This window comes from Geotrypetes seraphini, chromosome 9, assembly GCF_902459505.1.
Source record: "Geotrypetes seraphini chromosome 9, aGeoSer1.1, whole genome shotgun sequence".
Classification (NCBI taxonomy): domain Eukaryota; kingdom Metazoa; phylum Chordata; class Amphibia; order Gymnophiona; family Dermophiidae; genus Geotrypetes; species Geotrypetes seraphini.
This window is the reverse complement of record NC_047092.1, coordinates 73,823,095-73,844,374: the sequence shown is the minus strand read 5'-3', so window position 1 is coordinate 73,844,374 and position 21,280 is coordinate 73,823,095. Positions and strand designations below refer to the sequence as shown.

The 21,280-nt window shown below is 46.6% G+C and overlaps 1 protein-coding gene across 9 annotated transcripts in view; it reads right to left on the bottom strand.

Moving 5' to 3' along the window:
- The window catches only part of USP15 (ubiquitin specific peptidase 15), a 323,996-nt gene that overhangs the window by 91,173 nt on the left and 211,543 nt on the right, over positions 1-21,280 (bottom strand). For all 9 annotated transcript variants that reach the window (XM_033959056.1, XM_033959057.1, XM_033959058.1 and 6 more), the window contains 2 exons: positions 20,142-20,225; positions 19,957-20,051 (listed from right to left, as the gene is read on the bottom strand). In XM_033959056.1, the coding sequence (XP_033814947.1) occupies positions 19,957-20,051; positions 20,142-20,225 (179 nt within the window). The remainder of the gene's footprint in view (positions 1-19,956; positions 20,052-20,141; positions 20,226-21,280) is intronic.

Genomic DNA, 21,280 nt, shown 5'->3' with positions numbered 1-21,280 from the left:
GAAGGGGAGGGACTGGGTGGGTTGTAGATGAGACTTGGAAAAGTTGATCTCGAAGCCCAAATTCTGGAGGAAGTAGGTTGTAGCCAAGGCCGCCGAAGTGACCTCTGGGGCTGACGGGGCCTTGATGAGCCAGTCGTCGAGGTATGGGAACACCTGTAGACCCCTGTCCCGGAGTGCCGCGGCCACTACCACCAGGCACTTTGTGAAGACTCTGGGGGACGAAGATAGGCCGAATGGTAGCACTCGATATTGTAGGTGCAGATTTCCCACCCGAAATCTGAGGAACTTTCGGGAGGCCGGGTGAATGGGGATGTGAGTGTAGGCCTCCTTGAGATCCAGGGAGCATAACCAGTCGTTCTGCTCGAGGAGGGGGTATAGAGAAGCCAAAGTCAACATGCGAAACTTCTCTTTGACCAGAAACTTGTTGAGGGCCCGAAGGTCTAAAATGGGTCGCAGGTCGCCCGTTTTCTTCGGGACGAGGAAGTACCGGGAGTAAAACCCTCGGTTCAATTGGTCTGAAGGGACCGGCTCGACAGCCCGAAGCTGAAGTAAGGTTTGGACTTCCTGAAGAAGAAGGGCGGTCTGCGTTGAGCTTGAAGGATACTCTCTTGGAGGATGGTCCGGGGGGACCCGATGGAATTGAAGGGAGTATCCTTCTCTTATGATGGTAAGGACCCATAGGTCCGTGGTTATGGCCTCCCATCGATGGTAAAAAAGATGGAGGCGGCCCCCTATGGGAGAGGCTGAGTGCAGAACGGTGTCGGTTATGCTCCCGGGAGGGGAGTCAAAAGGGCTGGGGAGCCTTAGGTGCAGCCGGTGGCTGAGGTTTTTGCTGAGACTTCTGGGGAGGTTGTCTCTTCGCAGGTTGTCTCGCAGCAGGCGTTTGTCTGGGCATGTAACGCCGCTGGTAAATCAGGGGTGGCCTGGAAGGTCGAGACTGTTGAGGTTTGGGTTTGGGCCGCAGGATGGATTGAAAAGATTTTTCATGATCCGACAGCTTCTTGGTAACAGTTTCGATAGACTCATCGAACAGGTCAGCTCCAGCACATGGTACGTTGGCGAGTCTGTCCTGGAGGTTGGGATCCATATCGATTGTACGGAGCCATGCCAGGCGACGCATGGCTACCGCGCTTGCGGCAGCACGTGCCGAGAGTTCGAATGCATCGAAGGAGGATTGCATCAGCTGGAGGCGTAATTGGGAGAGGGAGGCTACCACTTCCTCGAACTCGAATCGAGCTTGGTTGTCTATGAACGGAGTGAACTTGCGGAGCACCGGCAAGAAGAACTCCAGATAGGAAGAGAAAAAGAAATTGTAGTTCAGCACCCGTGACGCCATCATGGAGTTTTGATAGAATTTTCTACCAAATTTGTCCATCGTTCTCCCCTCTCGGCCCGGCGGTACAGAGGCGTAGACCTGGGAGGGATGAGAGCGTTTAAGAGAGGACTCGACCAGTAGGGCTTGGTGGGAGAGTTGAGGGCCCTCAAACCCTTTATGGTGCACGATGCGGTATCGAGCATCGAGTTTGCTGGGAATCGCCGGTATGGAGTACGGTGTTTCGAAACACTGCATGAAGGTCTGATCCAGCAATTTATGCAGGGGGAGCCGAAGCGACTCCGTTGGAGGGTTAGGTAAATGCATGGTGTCCAGATACTCTTTGGAGTATCGGGAGCCCGTGTCAAGGGTCACATCCAGATCATCCGCCATTTGTCGGAGGAATGATGAGAAGGACAATTGATCCGCCAGCGTCGGTCTGTGGGACGGGCTGGAGGAGGAGGAGGCCTCCGGGTCCATGGACATCGGGGAGTGGCAAGGAGAATCGGGCACCGGTGTCTCCTCGTACTCCGGGCCCTCCGGAGGGGACACCTCTGATGAGGAGTATCCCCTACGTTGCAGTTTTTTCTGCGGTGACACCTCCGAATGGCGTGAAGAGTGCCAGGATGAGTGTCTTGATCGGTGCCCGTCTCGGTGGCGGGACGGGGATCGGGATCGTCTGTGCATAGCATGGTCTCCCGAGGCCCCCAAGTGGTGGATAGGGCTGGAAGCGGTGGATCGCAACTGGGGTTGCGATGCGGATTCTTGCGATGCTACCCAAGTCTGGTAAGGAGTACGGAAGAACTCTTCCTGACTATGCCCAGGGCTTTGAGTATCGATCGGAGGTCTGGTCCCATGTTGGCGCGGAGGCGTAATGGGTTTTAATGGCGGCATATCGGTAAGCGAGGCTTGCCGCATGGGCATCGCCGCCCTCCCCCGTTCGTCCTCGTCGGTTTTCGAGGTCGAACGGCGTGGAGGAGGGGGAGGGGGCGGACCGCCCCTTTGGACCGGTACCGGGAGGTCACCCTGTATGGCAGCGATGAGCCCGGGTCCAATGGTCTGCATGAGCTCAACGAATTGAGCTTCCAGCACGGACCGTAGCGAAGCCGATAAGGAGGGATCCGCACCGAAAGGGGGTCCTCCTGCACGGTCATCGCGCTCCTTCGAGGCCGAGTGCTTCTGCTTAGTAGCTTTCAGCACTTTGATGACCACTGGTGGCACTGTGGAAGGAAGAGGTACCTGAACCGAGGAGACCGGGGCAGGCACCGACGTCGAGCTCGTGGATGGTGTCGGGATGAACGATGCCGGTTTCACCACACTCGATGCAGGAGGGGTCGATACCGGTTTCGCCCGAACCGGGGAGGTATCAGATGAAGTGGAGGCTGAGGGATCCTTAGCTGCGTCCATCTTGAACATCGATTCCCACAATAGGCAACGCCGCTTGAATGAGCGTGCCGTAAGGGTAGAGCAAGGCCTGCACGATTTCGGAATGTGGTCAGGGCCCAAACACTGCAAACAGCGCCGGTGAGGGTCCGTGAGTGAAATCGCGCGTTGGCACTTGCTGCACTTTTTAAACCCGGTGATTGGCCGGGACATAGGCCGGAAAATCTCCGCCGCGAGGTCGAAGCCAGTGGGCCTGAGCCACGTGGCCGGCCCGTTCGACCCGCCGGAGGAAATAATCTTCTTTTTTTTTTTTTTTTTACTGAAAAAGAAAAGTACTGTTAACTGTAATTAAAAGAAAGCGAAAACGCGGACAAGGAAGGCAAATTTAACTGAATTCAGCTAGCGCATGATGAAGTTGAACTTCTCAGCTCCGCGGAAAGAAAAGAACTGAGGAGACACGCCCGGACCTCCGGGCGGGAAGGCACCGGCGCATGCGCGGTGCGGGCATCTAGAAACTTTTAAGTTTCTACAAGCAACACGTGCTTGTGAGACGTCCGTACCGGGGCTCTGTCTGATGACATCACCCACTAGTGAGAATACCTGCCTGCTTGTCCTGGGATAATCACTATATCAGTTGAAGAAAAGAAATAAAACAATACAAGTTGGCAGTAACCAAAACAAAGAAAATGTAGGGTGGCCAGGGTGTGTGTTTGTGTGATTAGCTTCATTTGGGTTGGGGGGGTGGGTAGTGAGGACGAGTAGTTGGCTGTGAGAAAGTTGTTCTTCTTGTGTTGTACCTGGATGGGTAGGAGTAAGAATTACTTTAGTGTAGATGCTGTAGAGAGCCTTGGTGGTATGTGAGTATAAGTTGGGAGTGAAAACTGTGGTTGGGCGTAACAGTTGGGAATGACAGCTGTGGTTGAGAGTAGCAGTTGAACAAAACCCGACGGTGCACAGTTGAGGGGGAGGGGTGGAGCATGCTCCCACACCCTTGAGTACCTTCTGCACTGCTCCCGCTCTACCTCTGCTGCTGCTCCAGGTCCAAGTCGGGAGGTGGAGAGTAGAAGTTAACAGATCAAGCGAAACCTGACGGTGCAAAGTCGAGGGGGAGGAGTGGAGCACGCTCCCACACCCTGAGTGCCTTCTGCACTGCTCCCACTCTGCCTCTGCTGCTGCTCCTGGTCCGAGTTGGGAGGTGGAGAGTAGAAATTAACAGATCAAGCAAAACCCGACGGTGCAGAGTCGAAGGGGAGGGGTGGAGCATGCTCCTACACCCTGAGTGCCTTCTGCACTGCTCCCGCTCTGCCTCTGCTGCTGCTCCCGGTCCAAATCGGGAGGTGGAGAGTAGAAGTTAACAGATCAAGTGAAACCCGATGGTGCAATGTCGAGGGGGAAGGGTGGAGCATGCTCCCACACCCTGAGTGCCTTCTGCACTGCTCCCACTCTGCCTCTATTAGATCTAAACTAAACTAAACTAAATTCATTGGGGAAATCCTGAAAACCCGACTGGAATATGGCTCTCGAGGACCGGAGTTCCCTACCCCTGCTATAAAAAATAATAGGAATGAAGACAGATGTAATGACCAAGGATCAGAATATATGGACTGTAACATAAAAAACCAAGGAGGGAAGGAAATAAAACTACTATTAATATATGGGAAGGACATAAAACCACTATTAATATATAGATAATGAGGTAACTAGAACACAATAGAAGATAAAGTCATTAACCTGATCTCTCATTATGCCACTAACAGTCCTAATCTGGTAGTCATAGGAGAGCTAAACTAACACTTAGAAGTACAAGATGATCCAAAACTATGCACCTTCCAAAGCTTTATGGAACAGCTAGAACTCACCATCCCCTCACTTATACCTATCCACAAAGGCAGACACAGTCTAGATTTCATCTCACACTCAACAAATAAACCTAGTCACAAGTTGATTGACCACATAGAGTGGGAGCCAGTTATCTGGACAGACCATCATCTCCTGAACTTTTATCTAAAAAATACCCAGACACCAAAAGAAACAAAACACATTAAAATAAAAACACATTAAAATACATAAAAAAATAAAATAAAGTAAAATTCCCACAGAGGAATTCTGGAAGGAAATTATCCAGAAGAGTGTGGCGTAGTGGCTAGAGCTACAGCCTCAGCACCCTGAGGTTGTAGATTCAAACTCCGCGATGCTCCTTGTGACCCTGGGCAAGTCACTTAACCCTCCACTGCCCCCTAGTCCTAGTATTTTTGGAAAGAGTAAACAAGTGATTCACATTTACCCTTTCCACTCCACTCAGTATTTTATAGACCTCTATCATATCCCCCCTGAGCTGTCTCTTCTCCAAGCTGAACAGCTCTAGCCAGTTTAGCCTCATAGGGAAGTTGTCCCATCCCTTTTATCATTTTCGGCACCCTTCTTTGTACCTTTTCCAATACTGCTGTATCTTTTTTGAGATACAGCGACCAGAATTGCACATCGTATTCGAGGTGCATACGTAGCAGAGAACGAAACAAAGACATCATAACATTTTCATCTTTGTTTTACATTCTTTTCCTGATAACTCCTATAATTTTATTTGCTTTCTTAGCTGTCACACATTGAGCTGAAGGTTTTAACGTATCCTTAACAATGACACCTGGATCCTTTTCCTGGGCAGAGATTCCACAGTGGGGACACTCAATAAAGTTGCATGGAAGTAGCATTAAAACAAATAGGAAATATATTTTTCCTCAACAAATAGTTAAGCTCTGGAATGTGATGCCAGAGGATGTGGTTACAGCGGTTAGAATATCTGGCTTAAAAAAAAGATTTGGATAAGTTCCTGGAGCAAAAGTTCATAGTCTAAATCAGTGTTTTTCAACCGCTGTTCCGCGGCACACTAGTGTGCCGCGAGATGTTGCCTGGTGTGCCGTACGGTCAGGGCCGCCATCAGGGCAGTACCACCAGTCTAGGGAGAGGGGCGGTCCGCCCCACGTGGACAGGAGAGAGCTGGACGGGGGACCCGCGGAATTCAATACATCTCGAGCCGCGAGGCTCGTCTTCTGTTCCTGCCTGCCCTGCAGCTATAGCCGATCGCAAGCGTTCCCCGATGTCAGCGCTGACGTCGGAGGGAGGGCTTAAGCAAAGCCTGCCCTCCGACGTCAGCGCTGACGTCGGAGAATACTTCCGTTCGGCTATTTGTGCGCGGCAGGGCAGGCAGGAAGCAGAAGACAAGCCTCGCGGCTTGAGCTTCGTTTTGCTGAGAAAGTTGCAAAGATGGGCTGGGAGGCAAACACGGAACACAAAAGGGGGGAGGGACTGCGTTTTGGACACAAGGCATGAACTTGGGAGAGAGGAAGGGAGGGAAAGAGATGCTGAGGTGGGGGAGGGAATGCGTTTTTGGACACAGAAGAAATGGACTTGGGAGAGAGGAAGGGAGGGAAAGAGATGCTGAGGTGGGGGAGGGAATGCGTTTTTGGACACAGAAGAAATGGACTTGGGAGAGAGGAAGGGAGGGAAAGAGATGCTGAGGTGGGGGAGGGAATGAGTGTTTGGACACAGAAGGCATGGACTTTGGAGAGAGGAAGGGAGGGAAAGAGATGGTTGTGTACACGGGGAATAGAAGAAAGGAGAATTTTTGGTCATAGGGAGGGAGTGAGGTACAGATAGTGGCATACCAGGGTGGGGGGGGGGACGGTCTGCCCCACCCCGGGTTTACGTCCCAAGGGGGTGCACAGCTGGCCACCTTCCAGTGTTGTCCCTAGGCCGGCAAACTGCGGCTCTTTAGCCACTTGAGTGCCACCGCCGCCATCGGGAACAGGCCGGCGCCAAGTTCTCCTTGCTTTTCCCTGTGGGGCCGGCCAACTCTCGCCACTCGCGTCAATTCTGACGTCGGAGAGGACGTTCTGGGCCAGCCAATCGCTGCCTGGCTGGCCTAGAACGTCCTCTCCGACGTTAGAATTGACGCGAGTGGCGAGAGTTGGCCGGCCCCACAGGGAAAAGCAGGGAGAACTCGGTGCCGGCCTGTTCCCGATGGCGGCAGTGGCAGCCTATTCCCCAGTGGCGGTGGCAGCATTATAAAATACTTTCTTTGTGTTTATTTGATTCCTATATATCTATATATAGTCAATATAGGCACAGTTAAATTTTTTAACTTTTTCTAATGGTGGTGTGCCTCGTGATTTTTTTCATGAAACAAGTGTGCCTTTGCCCAAAAAAGGTTGAAAAACACTGGTCTAAATAGACATGGGTTAAGCCACTGCTTGTCCTGGGAAAGGTAGCATGGAATCTTGATACTACTATTTGGGATTCTGCCAGGTATTTGAGACCTGGATTGTCCACTGTTGGAAACAAGATACTGGGCTAGATGGATCACTGGTTTGACCTATAGCTATTCTTATGCCATTTCTTGCAGTTTCTGAAAGCTAACCTCTTTTTCCTTACCTTTTCAGTTCCTACTTTTGAGAACCAAATCAGCCTGTTTTTCTTTACTTTCTTTACAAAAAGATTGGTTGCCCTTAAAATAACTCCTTTCATTTTGCCCACTGCTTTTCTACTTCTCCTAGTTATTATCCAGCTAGCAACTCAAGAGCTAGTTTTCTTAAAGTCTAGAACTTTTACTTCTGAATGAACACTCTCCATGACTGTCTTAATATGAAATCACACCATCTGGTGATCACACTGAATGCCAGGATCACTCTCTCTAACATCAGAAACACTCTTACCATCCATAAGCATTAACTACAGTATAGAGTGACTCATGTAGTTAAAATAAAGTCTATACTCCCTTACTCTCTCTTTCCTAAGTCCATATTCCCCCCCCCCCCAAAAAAAAAAAAAAAGCATTCTCTAGTGATTAGGACTTGCATACCACCTTTTTTTGCAGTTATACAACCAACACTCAAAGCGGTTTTTACATACAGGTGCTTCAAGCATTTTCCCTATCTGTCCCGGTGGGTTCACAATCTATCTAATGTACCTGGGGTAATGGAGGATTAAGTGATTTGTCCATGGTCACAGGGAGCAGCACAGGGTTTAAACCCACAACCTCAGGGTACTGAGGCTGTAGCGCTAACCACTGTGTCACACTTCTTCTCAATCCATGTATCCCCGCCCATCATCTCCTCCCTACGTTTTTCCCAGCTTCTCTCCACTACACATTCTTCTCCATCTGAACATCAGCTGCTCTCTGTTTTCATTCCTGATAGCCTTCATCATCCTGTTTTTATGTTCAAATATTTTTATTGTGAAGAACAGTAAAGCAAACAAATACAAATAGCATAGGTTTTGGATAGTAAAACAGAACTTCAATCAACCCCCCCCCCCACTATCCCTCCCCACCCCAGGAGTCCAGTACCACAATGAAAACTGAGAGCAAGAGTCAAACTTAGAGGTTCAATAATCTGCTACGGGCCTGCGGAGTGAGATCGTGCCAGAAACATTCCCAAGTCAGACTGAATCTCCGACCAAGTCCACGATCCAAATCTCCCACCAGTCTCTGTTCCAGTGTAGCATGGATTATCATCAGGGATCGCCATTGTGCATAAGATGGGGGATCTCGGGACAGCCAGTTAGTAACTATTGCTTTTTTCCCCATCAAAAGCGCTCTGGTTACAAAAGCCGACATGCCCTTAGGTTTGGGCGTGGCTATATTGTAGTATCCGAATAGTGCTCTGGGTTGCGGGATCCATCGCCTCCCCCAAAGCATCGTAATGTAATGTCCTAAATATCTCCAAAACTGTAGAATTTTGGGGCAGGTCCAGAGCATATGGCCCAAAGAAGCATGAGCGTGACCACATTTCGGGCAGGAATGAGATGCAGTAATCCCCATCCGAGCTGCTCGTTCCGGCGGGATATAGAGTCGTAAGACTATCTTCAATGGCATTTCCCAATGAGTAATATTAGGAGAGACCTTCTGAATAAGTTTCAAAACCCGCTGTAACTGCAGGTCTGTTAAAGTGCATTGCAAGTCCTCTGCCCATGCTGTCGCTAAGATAGTCAAATTTGGGCCAGGTTGACAGTCCCGGACCTCCAAAATGTAAAAACGAAGAGGAATCCTCTGTTGTGCAGAAATACTGAAAATTTTCGAGAGGGCCTCCCGGGCATCTTCGGTGAGGTGTTCCCCAGGTAGAAACTGAGCGTAATGTCGGATCTGATAATAAGCAAAATAGTCAGTTGGCTGTAATTCAAATGTCTGACGTAAGCCCGCAAAGGTGGCCATTGTCCCATCCTCCCGAAACAGGTGAAAAAGATATTGTAATCCCTGCATACTCCACCTCTGGAAGGAGGTATTGTGCAGTCCAGGCTGAAAAGCTCCATTGCCCTGGATGGATAAATATAAGGAAACCCCAGAAGACAACTTAGCAGTTTTACATACCCACTTCCAGGTTTGCCGAGCCGGCGCAAATATCATCATCCTGTTTTTATCCTCCACCCTTCAAATTATTTTTAATTCCCCACTATATTTTCTGTAGAGGCTTGTTGGCCCTCTAGAACAGCTATTCTATTTTCTCCAACACCATATGAAAATTCAGTGAATTTGAACTGCACAGTGCCCCAATTCTTTCATTGCTCTTAATCTTGTGTGAAAAGTATTGGAGTTTGGTAAGTAAATAGGTAGAAAACAGGACTGTTATGGATGTAGAACCAGCAGCAAGCATCAGGACAAGGTGGGGGAAGAATGTGTATGGAGGCATGCAAGTTTGTACATGTTAATCCTGTCCATACCACAAAGGATATATCTTATCTACTAGCAAGGAGCATGACTAAATGCAAGATCTCTCTTTTTATCCAGGTCAAGCTTTACATTTTTTTTAATTGTATGCACTCTATACCATCTCGTGCAGACTAGCTTACAAAATCCACCCAGCATCCTTCATTCTAAGCATAAGTCCTCATACACATGCTTGCACTCTTGCCTGCTCCATCTTCATATTTATAAACACTCTGCATGTGTCTCTCTCCTAACTACCACATTTTCATACACACAGTCACCACTTCACATCCTCTCACATTTATTAAAATCACAGAACATGTTTTCTCTTAACTCAGTGACTTTATGAAGAAAATTAATATCTGGTATCCAAATCAGACATGCTTTAGATACTACCACAGTACTGAGCTCATACTAGTTGGTATTACCACCTCCATCTATTACCATCTAGACCAGGGGTGTCCAACCCGCGGCCCGCATGTGGCCCTGTGAAGTGTTTTGTGTGGCCACGCTCACGCTCGAGGACGATGCAGTGTTTTCCTTTGCTGCCCCCCAGGGTTTGCTGTCCCCGGGTGTTTACCTTCAGATCAGCTCCCTCCTCACTGCTAGTCATTTTTTGCTGAAAGCCGCGGGCAGCGCCTCCCTCTCAAGTCCCAACACACCCTTCTCCCTCCCTCCCTTCTGTGCTGTGGGTGTTTACTGTCTTGCCAGCTCCCTCCTCCATCTTGCTGCAGTGTTTGCTCAAAGCCGCGAGCAGTGGATCCTATATGCCTCTTGCGGCTGACCCGGACGTTTTCCCTCTGACGTTGCGACGTCAGAGGGAATGCTTCCAGATTAGCCGCAGGAGGCGCGTGGAAGCTGCTGCCCGCAGCTTTGAGCAGACGCTGCAGCAAGATGGAGGAGGGAGCAGGCAAGACAGTAAACACCCGCGACACAGAAGGAAGGGAGGGAGAAGGGTGTGTTGGGACTTGAGAGGGAGGCGCTGCCCATGGCTTTCAGCAAAAAATGACTAGCAGTGAGGAGGGAGCTGGTCTGAAGGTAAACACCTGGGGCACAGAAGGGTGTGAGATTTGAGAGGAATTGAGAGGGAGGAAGCATAAACTTAGAAAAAATGATGGAAGGAAGGAGGGAGGGGCATAAACTTAGGACACAGAATGAAGGGAAAGATAGAGGGGAGCATGAGCCATAAGATGGAATAATGGAGGGAGTGAAGGAAAGAGATGCAGAGGTTAGGGAGATAACAGAAAGGGAGAATTGGGTATCTGAGAAAGGGAAAGAGATGGTGCAATTGGGGAGATAAAGAAAGAGGAGAACTGTTGGGCAGAGAGGAGGGACAGAGAGAGAATTATTGGACATAGTGATGGAAGAGGATTGAGGTAGGGATACATGGGCGCAGAGAGAAGGAGGAGAGCATGTTGGGCCGAGGAACCCTCTTGGACTTTTTTTTTTTTTGGGGTGGGGAGGAGTGCCAGATTGGTCATGGGGGGAGAGCTTATGGGACCAGAAACAGAGGACAGAGAGAGAGATGGTGGGTAATGGTCTGAAAGGAGAGAAGTTGGACCTGGGGTGGTGTGGAGGAAGAGGGAAAGAGATACTTGAAGGGAGAACTGTTGGGAAGTGAAAGAAAGAAATGGTGAACTTGGGGAAGGGGGGCAGGCAGGCAGGGGGAGAGAGATGGGATGGGGGCAGTTGGGAAGAGAAGGGAGAGAAGTTGAATCTGGGGATGGGAGGGAGGGAGAAATGTTAGGCCTGTGGATGGAAGGCAGAGAGATGCAGCATCTCTCTTTTTTTCTCCATTTCATTGTTCAGCATCAAGGGGGGAGATAAGAAAAAAACAGAAAATAGAAGGAGCAAAATGTTGGACCATGGAGATAGAGGAGAGATAGAACCATGGAAGGGCAGGAGGAAAGAGAGCTAGGATAAGATAATGCTAGGGGATGGAAAGAAAGAGACAGGGAGTTATAGACTGACCAGTGGAGAGAGGGAGGGGGATTCTGAAAGTGTTGAGCATGTGGATGAGGTCAAAGGGAGATGACAAGATGAGTGAGAGAGCAGTGAGTACAGTGGTAGAAATGTGGTAATGGGAAGTAGATAGAAGGGAATAGGAGGCTGGGAAAGGAGTAAGATGGGAAATAGGAGAGCTAGGGACTGAGAGAAGATGGAGAATTGAGAGATAGCTGAACATTTACAAAGAAGAAGGGTGAGAAAGAAGGCAAGATTTGAGTGGACAGAGGCGGAAAAGAAAAAGTTAAGAAAGCTGAAAGGGAAAAATCAATACGTTGGAGACAGGCATAAGAAGGAAATGGAACGAGAGAAGAGGAGAAAAAAAATGGACTGCAGACACTGGAAAGAGAATTAGTTGAAGATAAAGAAAAATCAGAAAGAAAAACTGGGACCAAGATGATGAAAAAAACAAAACATCCAGACAACAAGGTAGAAAAAATTGTTTTATTTTGAATTTATTAACTGGAATGTGTTAGCTTTGGGATATGTGCATCACAATTATTTTTGTATTCAGTGGGGCAGTCATATACTGTACAGCAGATTTGGGGGAGGGACTGTAGCCCAAAATTAGTGGATGGGCACCAAAGTTTCTCCCTGCCTGAGTGCAATTTATAAATACTTGAACTAGTGGGGATTCCCAAGCCCTGCCAACTGAAGACATCTTCCTCCAATCTGGCAACTTAAAATCTCCAAGCTTTGCAGCCAATGGCAATATCCTCAAGCTGCCCCTGCTTTCATGCATGCATGAAAGCCAAGAGGGGGGGGGCAGGGAGGATGGAAGGCAGCAGCTCTGCAATATTGCTTGCTGCCAGCTGCAGAACTTGGGAAGTTGGAGGGGTGGAGGTGGCTGTCAGTTAGTGACGCTTGGGGATCCCTACTAGCTACAGCAGGGGAGATATTTATTTTGAGGGAGCCTAAGTTCAAAGTGGGAGGCCCAAAAAAGCAGTAATATTTACCCTGATTAAACGATCCTCCACGTGCACTGCTGACAGCTGATTCAGCATCCCTGCTATGATGAGGCTCACCTCTAAGAGGCTCACCGTAGCTGTAATAGAAGTGAATAGTAGAACCAGGAGCGCCAATCCCTGCTCATCAGAATGGGGATGCGGAAGCCTGTGGCTGCTCCCACTGTCAGCGGTGTATGTGGAGGATCACTCAGTCAGGGTAAGTATTACTGCTTTTTTGGGTTCCTCTCCACAATGTCCCTTTAATGAAGGTTTATTATTAGATACGTACATCTATATTAGTGATTGCAAATTTGGGATCTGCTCAACCTTTTTTTGGCTCATCAGCTAGTGTTAGTGTTTGTGCAGCCCCAGAAATTTTTTTTTGGCCAAAGCGGCCCAGGGAAGCCAAAAGGTTGGACACCCCTGATCTAGACGAAGACAAATTAGTTCAACTTCTTTTGTATGATCTATCAGTGATGTTGATCATTCCTTCCTACTTCAGAAAATCTGACATATAGTTATATCAGAGATAGCCTATAATTGGTTCCATACTTATTTATCCAGTAGAACTTACACAGTAGTTTGGGAAGATACATTTTCTGCTCCCTATATAATCAATTGTGGCATTTTACATGGATCTATACTGGCTTCTATCCTCTTCAATATATTTCTAGTCCTCATCCCGTACCTTTACAGTCTATTGACCTAACTGCATATGTCTATGCAGAAGATATACAAATTCTCAGATCTTACTTATATATGCACAAGACATCCGCTGTGTCAATGAAAAATTTGCTGCAATCAACGGTTAAGTAGCAATAGGTTAAAATGTATGTGGCTAAATCCAGAGCTCTCTTAATATTTGAAAACAAAACCTAATCCTTTCAACTCCAATTTTAATTTCTAGTACTTGACTGACGATTGTTTCTTCACTTAAGATCCTAGGAGTCACATTAGACTACACCCTCTCAATACCTAGACTCAAATTTCTTCAGTAGTCCAACTATGTTTTTAAAATTACAAATGATATTCTCCGTCAGACACTTGCTTCAACAATCCAAATTCTGACCTACTCTCTTGTTCTTAGTCACCTAAAGACCTAAACAAAAGCCTCAGGAGTAGAAGACATACGACACCTAGAAAACAGAGCTATTAAATTCAACAGGTCAAGAAAATAAACTCAACTTAAAACAGTTCACTGGCTACATCTCTCCCTCAAGATTATACACAAACAAATAAAACTCAGAACCATGGTCCAACCTCTGCGGAGTACCCCGAGGATCATCTCAGTCTCCCACACTCTTCAACTTATACATTGCCTCCCTCAGCTCCTGCCTAGACAAACATGGCCTAACCTCCTACAGCTATGCAGATGACATCACCATTCTCCTCCCCTTCGACCAACCAGCATCCACCATGATAGGGACGATACACAGAACACTCGAAACAGTTGCAACATGGATGACAGAACACAAACTAAAACTTAATCCTAACTAAACTGAACTAAACCTTAAGTTTATATACCGCATCATCTCCACGGATGTGGAGCTCGGCACGGTTTACAAGAACTTAAAATATAGGAAAAGAAGGGGAAATAAAAGGTTTACATGAACCTGACAAAACAAACTTCATCCTCCTAGAAAACAGCAAAACCCCAATCTTAACAAACCTAGTAATAAACTCGATCTCATACCCCATTCAACCCATGCTAAAACTCCTTAATTCAGCATTCAGGCCCCTAGGTTTCACTGTTGCTCACCGAATAACTTACAAACTAAGTCTACTAACTTTCAAATCTCTTCTATATAAATGACCTTCTTTCATCTATAGAGTATTGATTCCCTATACTCCCCCTAGAACACTTAGATCTATTGACCAACATCTCTTGACAGTTCCTTCTCTTAAAACTATAAATACACGGCGACACTCTATTTTTTCTGTCACAGCCCCACAAATGTGGAATTTACTCCCAATTCATGTACGAGAAGAATTAAGTTTGGATAGATTTAAGAGCAAGCTAAAATGCTTTCTTTTTAAAGATGCATTTGACAGCCAATAAAACTAGAATGCAGGATTTGATTAGGGTTCTCTACTGAGCCCTGGGCTTTAAATTCTCTGTTTCTTATTATTCTCCCCTTACCTATTATTGTTTTTCCCTTATATGTTTCCTTTACTATCTTTTAAACTTGTATTTCTTTTCCTATTCTCTTCCTCTTGTGTCATTCGTTTGTCTTGTGAGTCATATTTACATTGTCTGTTTCCCTTTAATTATTGTAATTTAATATTTTAATATTTTGTACATCGCTTAGAATGTGGAATAAGCGATTAATCAAATACTTAATAAACTTGGAAACTTTGTATCCAGAGTAAAATGGTGTGCACAAACTATGAAGGGCCCTTGCTGGATAGACCCTAAAACAAAGAAAACTCATTATACTAATTCCTCGACTTCATGCTCTAGTACATCTGTGGTATATATTAGAGAATGACACGGTGGTTGTTACCCGCGGCTAGCCGCGGGTAACCCACCAAAATGGTGACCATAAAAAAAGGTCGCTGCGAGATCGGGGACAAGGCCATTCACCACCCCATGAAGCGGTGAATGGTTAGATGGGGCGGTGAACAAGTATGAACGCGTGGTGAATGAGCGTTCGATCCGGCAGCCCACTCTCTCCCGCCGGCCAGCCGACCATGCATCTCCCTCCCTCCCTCCTTTTCCCTTACCTTTTTTTGTTGAAACTGGCGATTTCTATAAGGCTATGAGCTGTATTACAGCCGGAGCCTTGAAGTCGTGTCCCGTTGCCTGCTGGAAAAGTCTCCTCTGACGCAACTTCTTGTTTCCGGTTGCATCAGAGGAGACTTTTCTAGCAGGCTGTAATACAGCTCATAGCCTTATAGAAATCGCCAGTTTCACCAAGAAAAGGTAAGGGAAAAGGAGGGAGGGAGGGAAATGCACGGCTGGCGGCGGGAGGGAGCTGCTGGACCGCGTGAAGGGTGCTGGGGGTGGGTGGATGGAGAGGAGGAGATGCTGAAGACGGGGACGGGGCAGTGAAAGAGACAGCGGGGACGGTGACAGGGCGGTGAAGGGGACGGCAGAGACGGGGACGGGGCGGTGAAGGGAACTGTGGGGACTGGGCGGTGCAGAGGATTGTGGTCCGGGGACGGGGACAGAATTTTTTCCTGTGTCATTCTCTAGTATATATCATAAAATGCCCCTGTGATCTCCTTTACGTGGGGCGTATGAGTAGAAAGATATCAGTTCGCCTAACAGAGCATAAATCTAAGATTAACACAGGGAGTATAGAAGCACCTTTAGTCCAACATTGGCAGGATAAAAAACATAGGATAATGGATCTTAAATGGCCAATGGTGAATTATCGATCAAGTAAAAGTAGGGTGGGAGGGTGGAAACCTAGTTGAGAAACTTAATTTTAAAGAACAAAAATGGATCTTTACTCTAGATACAGTGAAACCTAGGGGCCTGAATACTGAGTTAGAGTGGATGATGCTGGTGTAACATGAGCTGATTTTTCCACGTCACTAGAGGGCTTTTCCCTCCTGATTGGCCACGTAGAGTTTTACCTCATCACGTTAGTTTGAAAATGTATAAGGACTAGGACGCTGTGGCCATGTCTTCCTGCATGAACTTGGAAAGCGGGAGACATTGCTCTGGCAGACTTAAAGGTTGGTTTTACAAAAAGATTTTCTGGATTTTCTTTATTTATAATTTAGAAATAAGATGCTGATTTATACTTATTTAATTATAAGAGGAATCCTTGATACAGCCACCCGGCAAAACATTGCTCTATGCCGGAGTACATACCACCGAGTCGCGTTTTTTTGCACATTTAAGATGAGTATTTCTATTTATTAAAACTATTTATGACAATTGCACTTTAAGCACTTTTGAAAAAAATCTTGGACCGATGACGATCTTTGGTGTAGAATACACTGTGTGTGCTGAAACTTGATTCTCACACAGTTACACCACTGAGGTCTATGAAGCTTTATATAAAGATGTTATTCTAAGGTCTTTCTCTCTGAATAAATGCGAATGTTTAGTAATATTATGACAATGCTTATGTAATCCGCCTTGAACCGCAAGGTAATAGCGGAATAGAAATCACAAATGTAATGTAATGTAAAATTTTATTGTTGGTATTCAAGATCCATTACTTAGGCCTTACACTCTTTTTGACACATCTACTGGTTCCAAATTGCCCTTAGTTTATTTCATCTGGTAATCTCTCTTTCAGACCAAACAGATATAATACTTTTTGACACATCATATTCACTCTGGAATAGAGGTCTGCACGGGAACGGGGATCGCGGGGATCCCGCGGGTCCCGCGGGGATCCCGCGGGTTCCCCCCCTGGCCCACGGGACTCCCACGGGGACGCCCCCTGGCCCACGGGACTCCCACGGGGATGCCCCCCTGACCCACGGGACTCCCACGGGGACGCCCCCTTGCCCACGGGACTCCCACGGGGATGAAAACAACCTACCTAAATTCTGGCGATGCAAGTCTGGCGTCGCGTCGGGAAATAGCCATGTTGAGCAGTGAGCTCAGCACGTACACAGATGAAAGCCTTGCTTGCTGATTGGTCCGGCGGCCCCGCCCCACCGTGCCGCCGGACCAATCAGCAAGCAAGGCTTTCATCTGTGTACGTGCTGAGCTCACTGCTCAGCATGGCTATTTCCCGACGCGGGCATTAGGCTGTTTTTTGTCATTTCGGGTGGGGGATGGCAGCGGCAGCAGCAGCCTGAAAAAGAAATCATCCTGGCCGGGTTCGGTGTCATGCTCCGGAGCTTCTACAGCCTTCCTATCTCCCTCTCCCTTCTACCTGCGGCTCTCTTCGGCAACTTAGCAGCAACGATCGACACAAGCTTCTGGCGTCGGGGCCTACCCTCTGCGAGTCCCGCTTGTTTCAACTTCCTTTTTCCACAAAGGTGGGACTCGTAGAGGGAAGGCCTCGATGTCGGCAGCTTGTCTTGATCACCGCTGCTGACGAGTTGCTTAAGAGAGCCGCGGAGCAGGGGGGTGTTGCCAGGTGCAGGTAGAAGGGAGAGGGCCAGATGCAGGACTCGTGGGTGAGGGAGGAGAAGAGAGAGGGGAGAGAAACAAAAGGAAATATTTCATACTGGGCTGGGCCGGAGTGGAGAGAGGGTGGAAAGATTCTGGCTACAGGGTGCATTAACAAAGGAAAAAGGGGGAAAGCTGAAAATGGAGATAGTGACACAAAGAAGAGAAAGGGTAAGCAGGACCTTCTGAATAAGGATAGAGATACAGAGGGGACATGAAGAGGAGGTGAAATAGAGACATAGAAGTAATGCTGAAAAAGTGTGTGTGGGGGGGGGGGAGATAAAGACATTGAAAGGGCAAATGGTGAATATGGGGTAAAGACAAGGACAGAGACAAATGAAGATTCTGAAAAAGTGGTGAGATAGGGATATAGGTGAGATGGACACAAAGAAGGGTGATGCTGGAAAATAGGTGGAATGGTAATTCTGACAGACACAGAAGGGAAATGCTGGATCAAGGAGAGATGGGGCTCAGGCTGGATGGAATGAGGAGAAATGCCTTGTTGGCCCGGAACTTCCTCTCCTACGTCAGAATTGACGTCAGGGAGCGGAATGCTGGTCAGCGCGACGCTTCTGCAGGGAAAGCTTGGGACAGCGGTGGCTTGGGGACTATTCCCCGATGGCGGTGGCAGCAAACCGAGTGGCTTGGGGGAGGGCACGGAGAAAGAAAGAAAGGGGGCAGACAGAGAGACAGAAAGAAGGGGGAACAGGGAGACAGAAAGAAAAAGTTGGGGGAGAGAATGAGGTCTGGAGGAGAGGAAACATACAGGAGGCTGAAAGAAAGGAAGAAAGATTGGATGCACAGTCAGAAGAAGAAAGTGCAACCAGAGACTCATGAAATCACCAAACAGCAAAGGTAGGAAAAATGATTTTATTTTCAATTTAGTGATCAAAATGTGTCTGTTTTGAGAATTTATATCTGCTGTCTATATTTTGCACTATGGCTCCCTTTTACTAAACCGCAATATTGTTTTTTAGCGCAGGGAGCCTATGAGCATTGAGAGCAGCGCGAGGCATTCAGCGTAACTCCCTGTGCTAAAACCTACTATTGTGGTTTAGTAAAAAGGGAGGGGGTGTATTTGTCTATTTTTGTATTTTGTTACCGAGGTGACATTGCATAGAGTCATCTGCCTTTGGAAATGTATATGGCAGATATCTTTGTTTTGTGTTCAAAAGAAAAGGAAATGCATTTCTGGTTTTATTTCTACAGTGTTGAAGTACTTGTTGGCCCTTGCTGTGACTGGTGGGGATCCCCAAGCACCGCCAGCAGAGGACCTCCTCTAGAGATGGTCAGAACTCCCCTCCACCAAGCGCAGCAGTCGCTGGCAGCATCCATGAGCCACTGAGGTGCCAGCATCTGTGACTCAGGGACGCTACTGCTGCCTGCCAAGCTTGGCAAAAGGGACCCCAGGCCAACTGCAAAGGAAGTCCTCAGCTGACAGTTTGTGGGTTCTCATCAGCTGAGTATTTATATTTTATATTTACATTAGAGGTTCTGGTAGAAACCCATTTACAAAGTATGTATTCTTCCCAATTAATATTTCCAAATTAATAGTCTCTTTGCTTATTTGTAAATGGGTCTCTACCAGAGCCTTTAATTCAGTAGCATAATTAAATAAAATAACTATTTCTGAAGTTTATAGGGAAGGATGGTGACGGAGGGGATTCCTCGCGGGGACGGGTGGGGACGGAGGGGATTCCTCACGGGGACGGGTGGGGACGGAGGGGATTCCTCGCGGGGACGGGTGGGGACGGAGGGATTCCTCACGGGGACGGGTGGGGACGGAGGGATTCCTCACGGGGACGGGTGGGGATGGGTGGGATTTTGGCGGGGACGGGTGGGGACGGGTGGGATTTCTGTCCCCGCGCAACTCTCTACTCTGGAATTCACTACCCCACATACAATTGGAGACCTCTTATGAGAAATTCAAATCTGGCCTAAAAATTTTCCTTTTTATAGATTCTTCCTTTTAGTAAAATTCAGGATAGATTGCAAGCACTCCAATGGATATAAAATTAGCCAATACTGGGATAACACAGCTCCTCCCCTTTCCACTATATGCCTTATTGTTTTCCTATGATTGTAGTTCCTCTTTCAGTCTTCTCTTTGTCTACCTGCAATGATTTCTGCCGACTTCTTTACTCTGTTCTACTCTATCCCATTCTACTGACCCCCTAGAACAAAATTGTGAATCACTCAGATGGCTCCTTGATAGGAGGGATAACAAATGCTTAATAAACTTGAATAATTCAACAAAATAAATGTACCAGTTGTTTTATTTATGCCATCATCTACAGCAGTGGTTCCCATCCCTGTCCTGGAGGACCACCAGCCAGTCAGGTTTTCACGATAACTCTAATGAATAGGCATAGGACAGATTTGCATGCCTGCCACCTCCATGATATACAAATCTTTCTTATGCATGTTCATTAGGGCTATCCCAAAAACCTGACTGGCTGGTGGTCCTCCAGGACAGGGTTGGGAACCACTGATCTACAGTATTAAAACACATAATTGGCAGAGTACTTACACAAAGATATCATCACGTTCCATAATGCTACTAAGATTTTCATCCATGGCAAATATTCTGTGAAACCTGTGATTGTATATGTCTGTAACTATCATCTAAACAAAGGAAAAAAAGACCATTAAGCTAGTTAACAATTCTAGAAATAATAAAGAATCATTTTAAATATTGCCTTAAAATTAACATACCTTATCTGTACTGACGCCGGATAAAAGAGAAAGTGCTGTGCAAAGATCTAATATAGTTCCTATTTTCGGGACAATTACTTTGTACTGAAAAAAAAAAAAAAAAGCCCAAAATATTAGATGCTTCATTATTTTCATTCTTTACCATATTATTCAGATGGCCACATCAATATAATTTGAAGAATAAAATACCGGTAATTCATCAATTTGATGGGTTTTTATGATAAAATCCTCTCTAACATATAGTCATGTATACCTATTCCAAGGTTTAACTATGTATTATTAATCTCTATTCAGATGAAGTATAAAGCCCCTTAGTATCTTCATACAGATTTTTTATAAAATGTAAAATATCATTTCAAATTCCATTACTCCTAATACTCCACTACTGCTAATACTTTTCCTAAACCTTATTTAACTTGTGTGTGTCTTCAAATAATTTGTGAGATTTGTAGACAAGGGGCTATCTGTAACTCTATTATACTATATACTTCATACAATATATCTAGTAGCACTATAAAATTAGTAAAATTGCAACTTATTTTGTTTTAATAAACTAAGCCTGCAACTTGTACCCCTGTCTACAGTTTTTCTTTGTTTTGCTTACCCTTATATTATATTACATTGGTGTCTTCTATCCTGCCAATACCTTTCAGTTCTAGGTGGTTTACAAAAGAATTGGCCTGGGCATTCCCAGGGACATTACAAGGTTGATAGTTGGAAAATACATTAGAATCTGGGGAATTGGGAAGGTTTGTTAGATCAACTGACAAATTTCTTGAATAGCATAGTTTTCAATTCTTTCCTGAAGGTTTTGGGCATTGTGGTCATCAGATTGGAGAGGTGGTGGTCTAGTCTTGCTGCTCGGGTTGCTAATAGTCCGTCATATAGTTTTTTGTTTTGTATGCCTTTGACTGGGAGGTGGGTAAAGTGTGCCTTTGTTCCTGATTAGGCAATTGCTTAGATAGCTTGGTCTATCTCCATTCAGGGCTTTGTATAGGGTGCAGTAGAATTTGTATTGTATGTGTGCTTGTACTGGGAGCCAGTGTGAGTCTTGGAACGCGGAGGTAATGTGATCATATTTCTTCAGTGAGTATATCAGTCTGAGAACTGCATTTTGTACTGTTTGTAGTTGTTTTAAT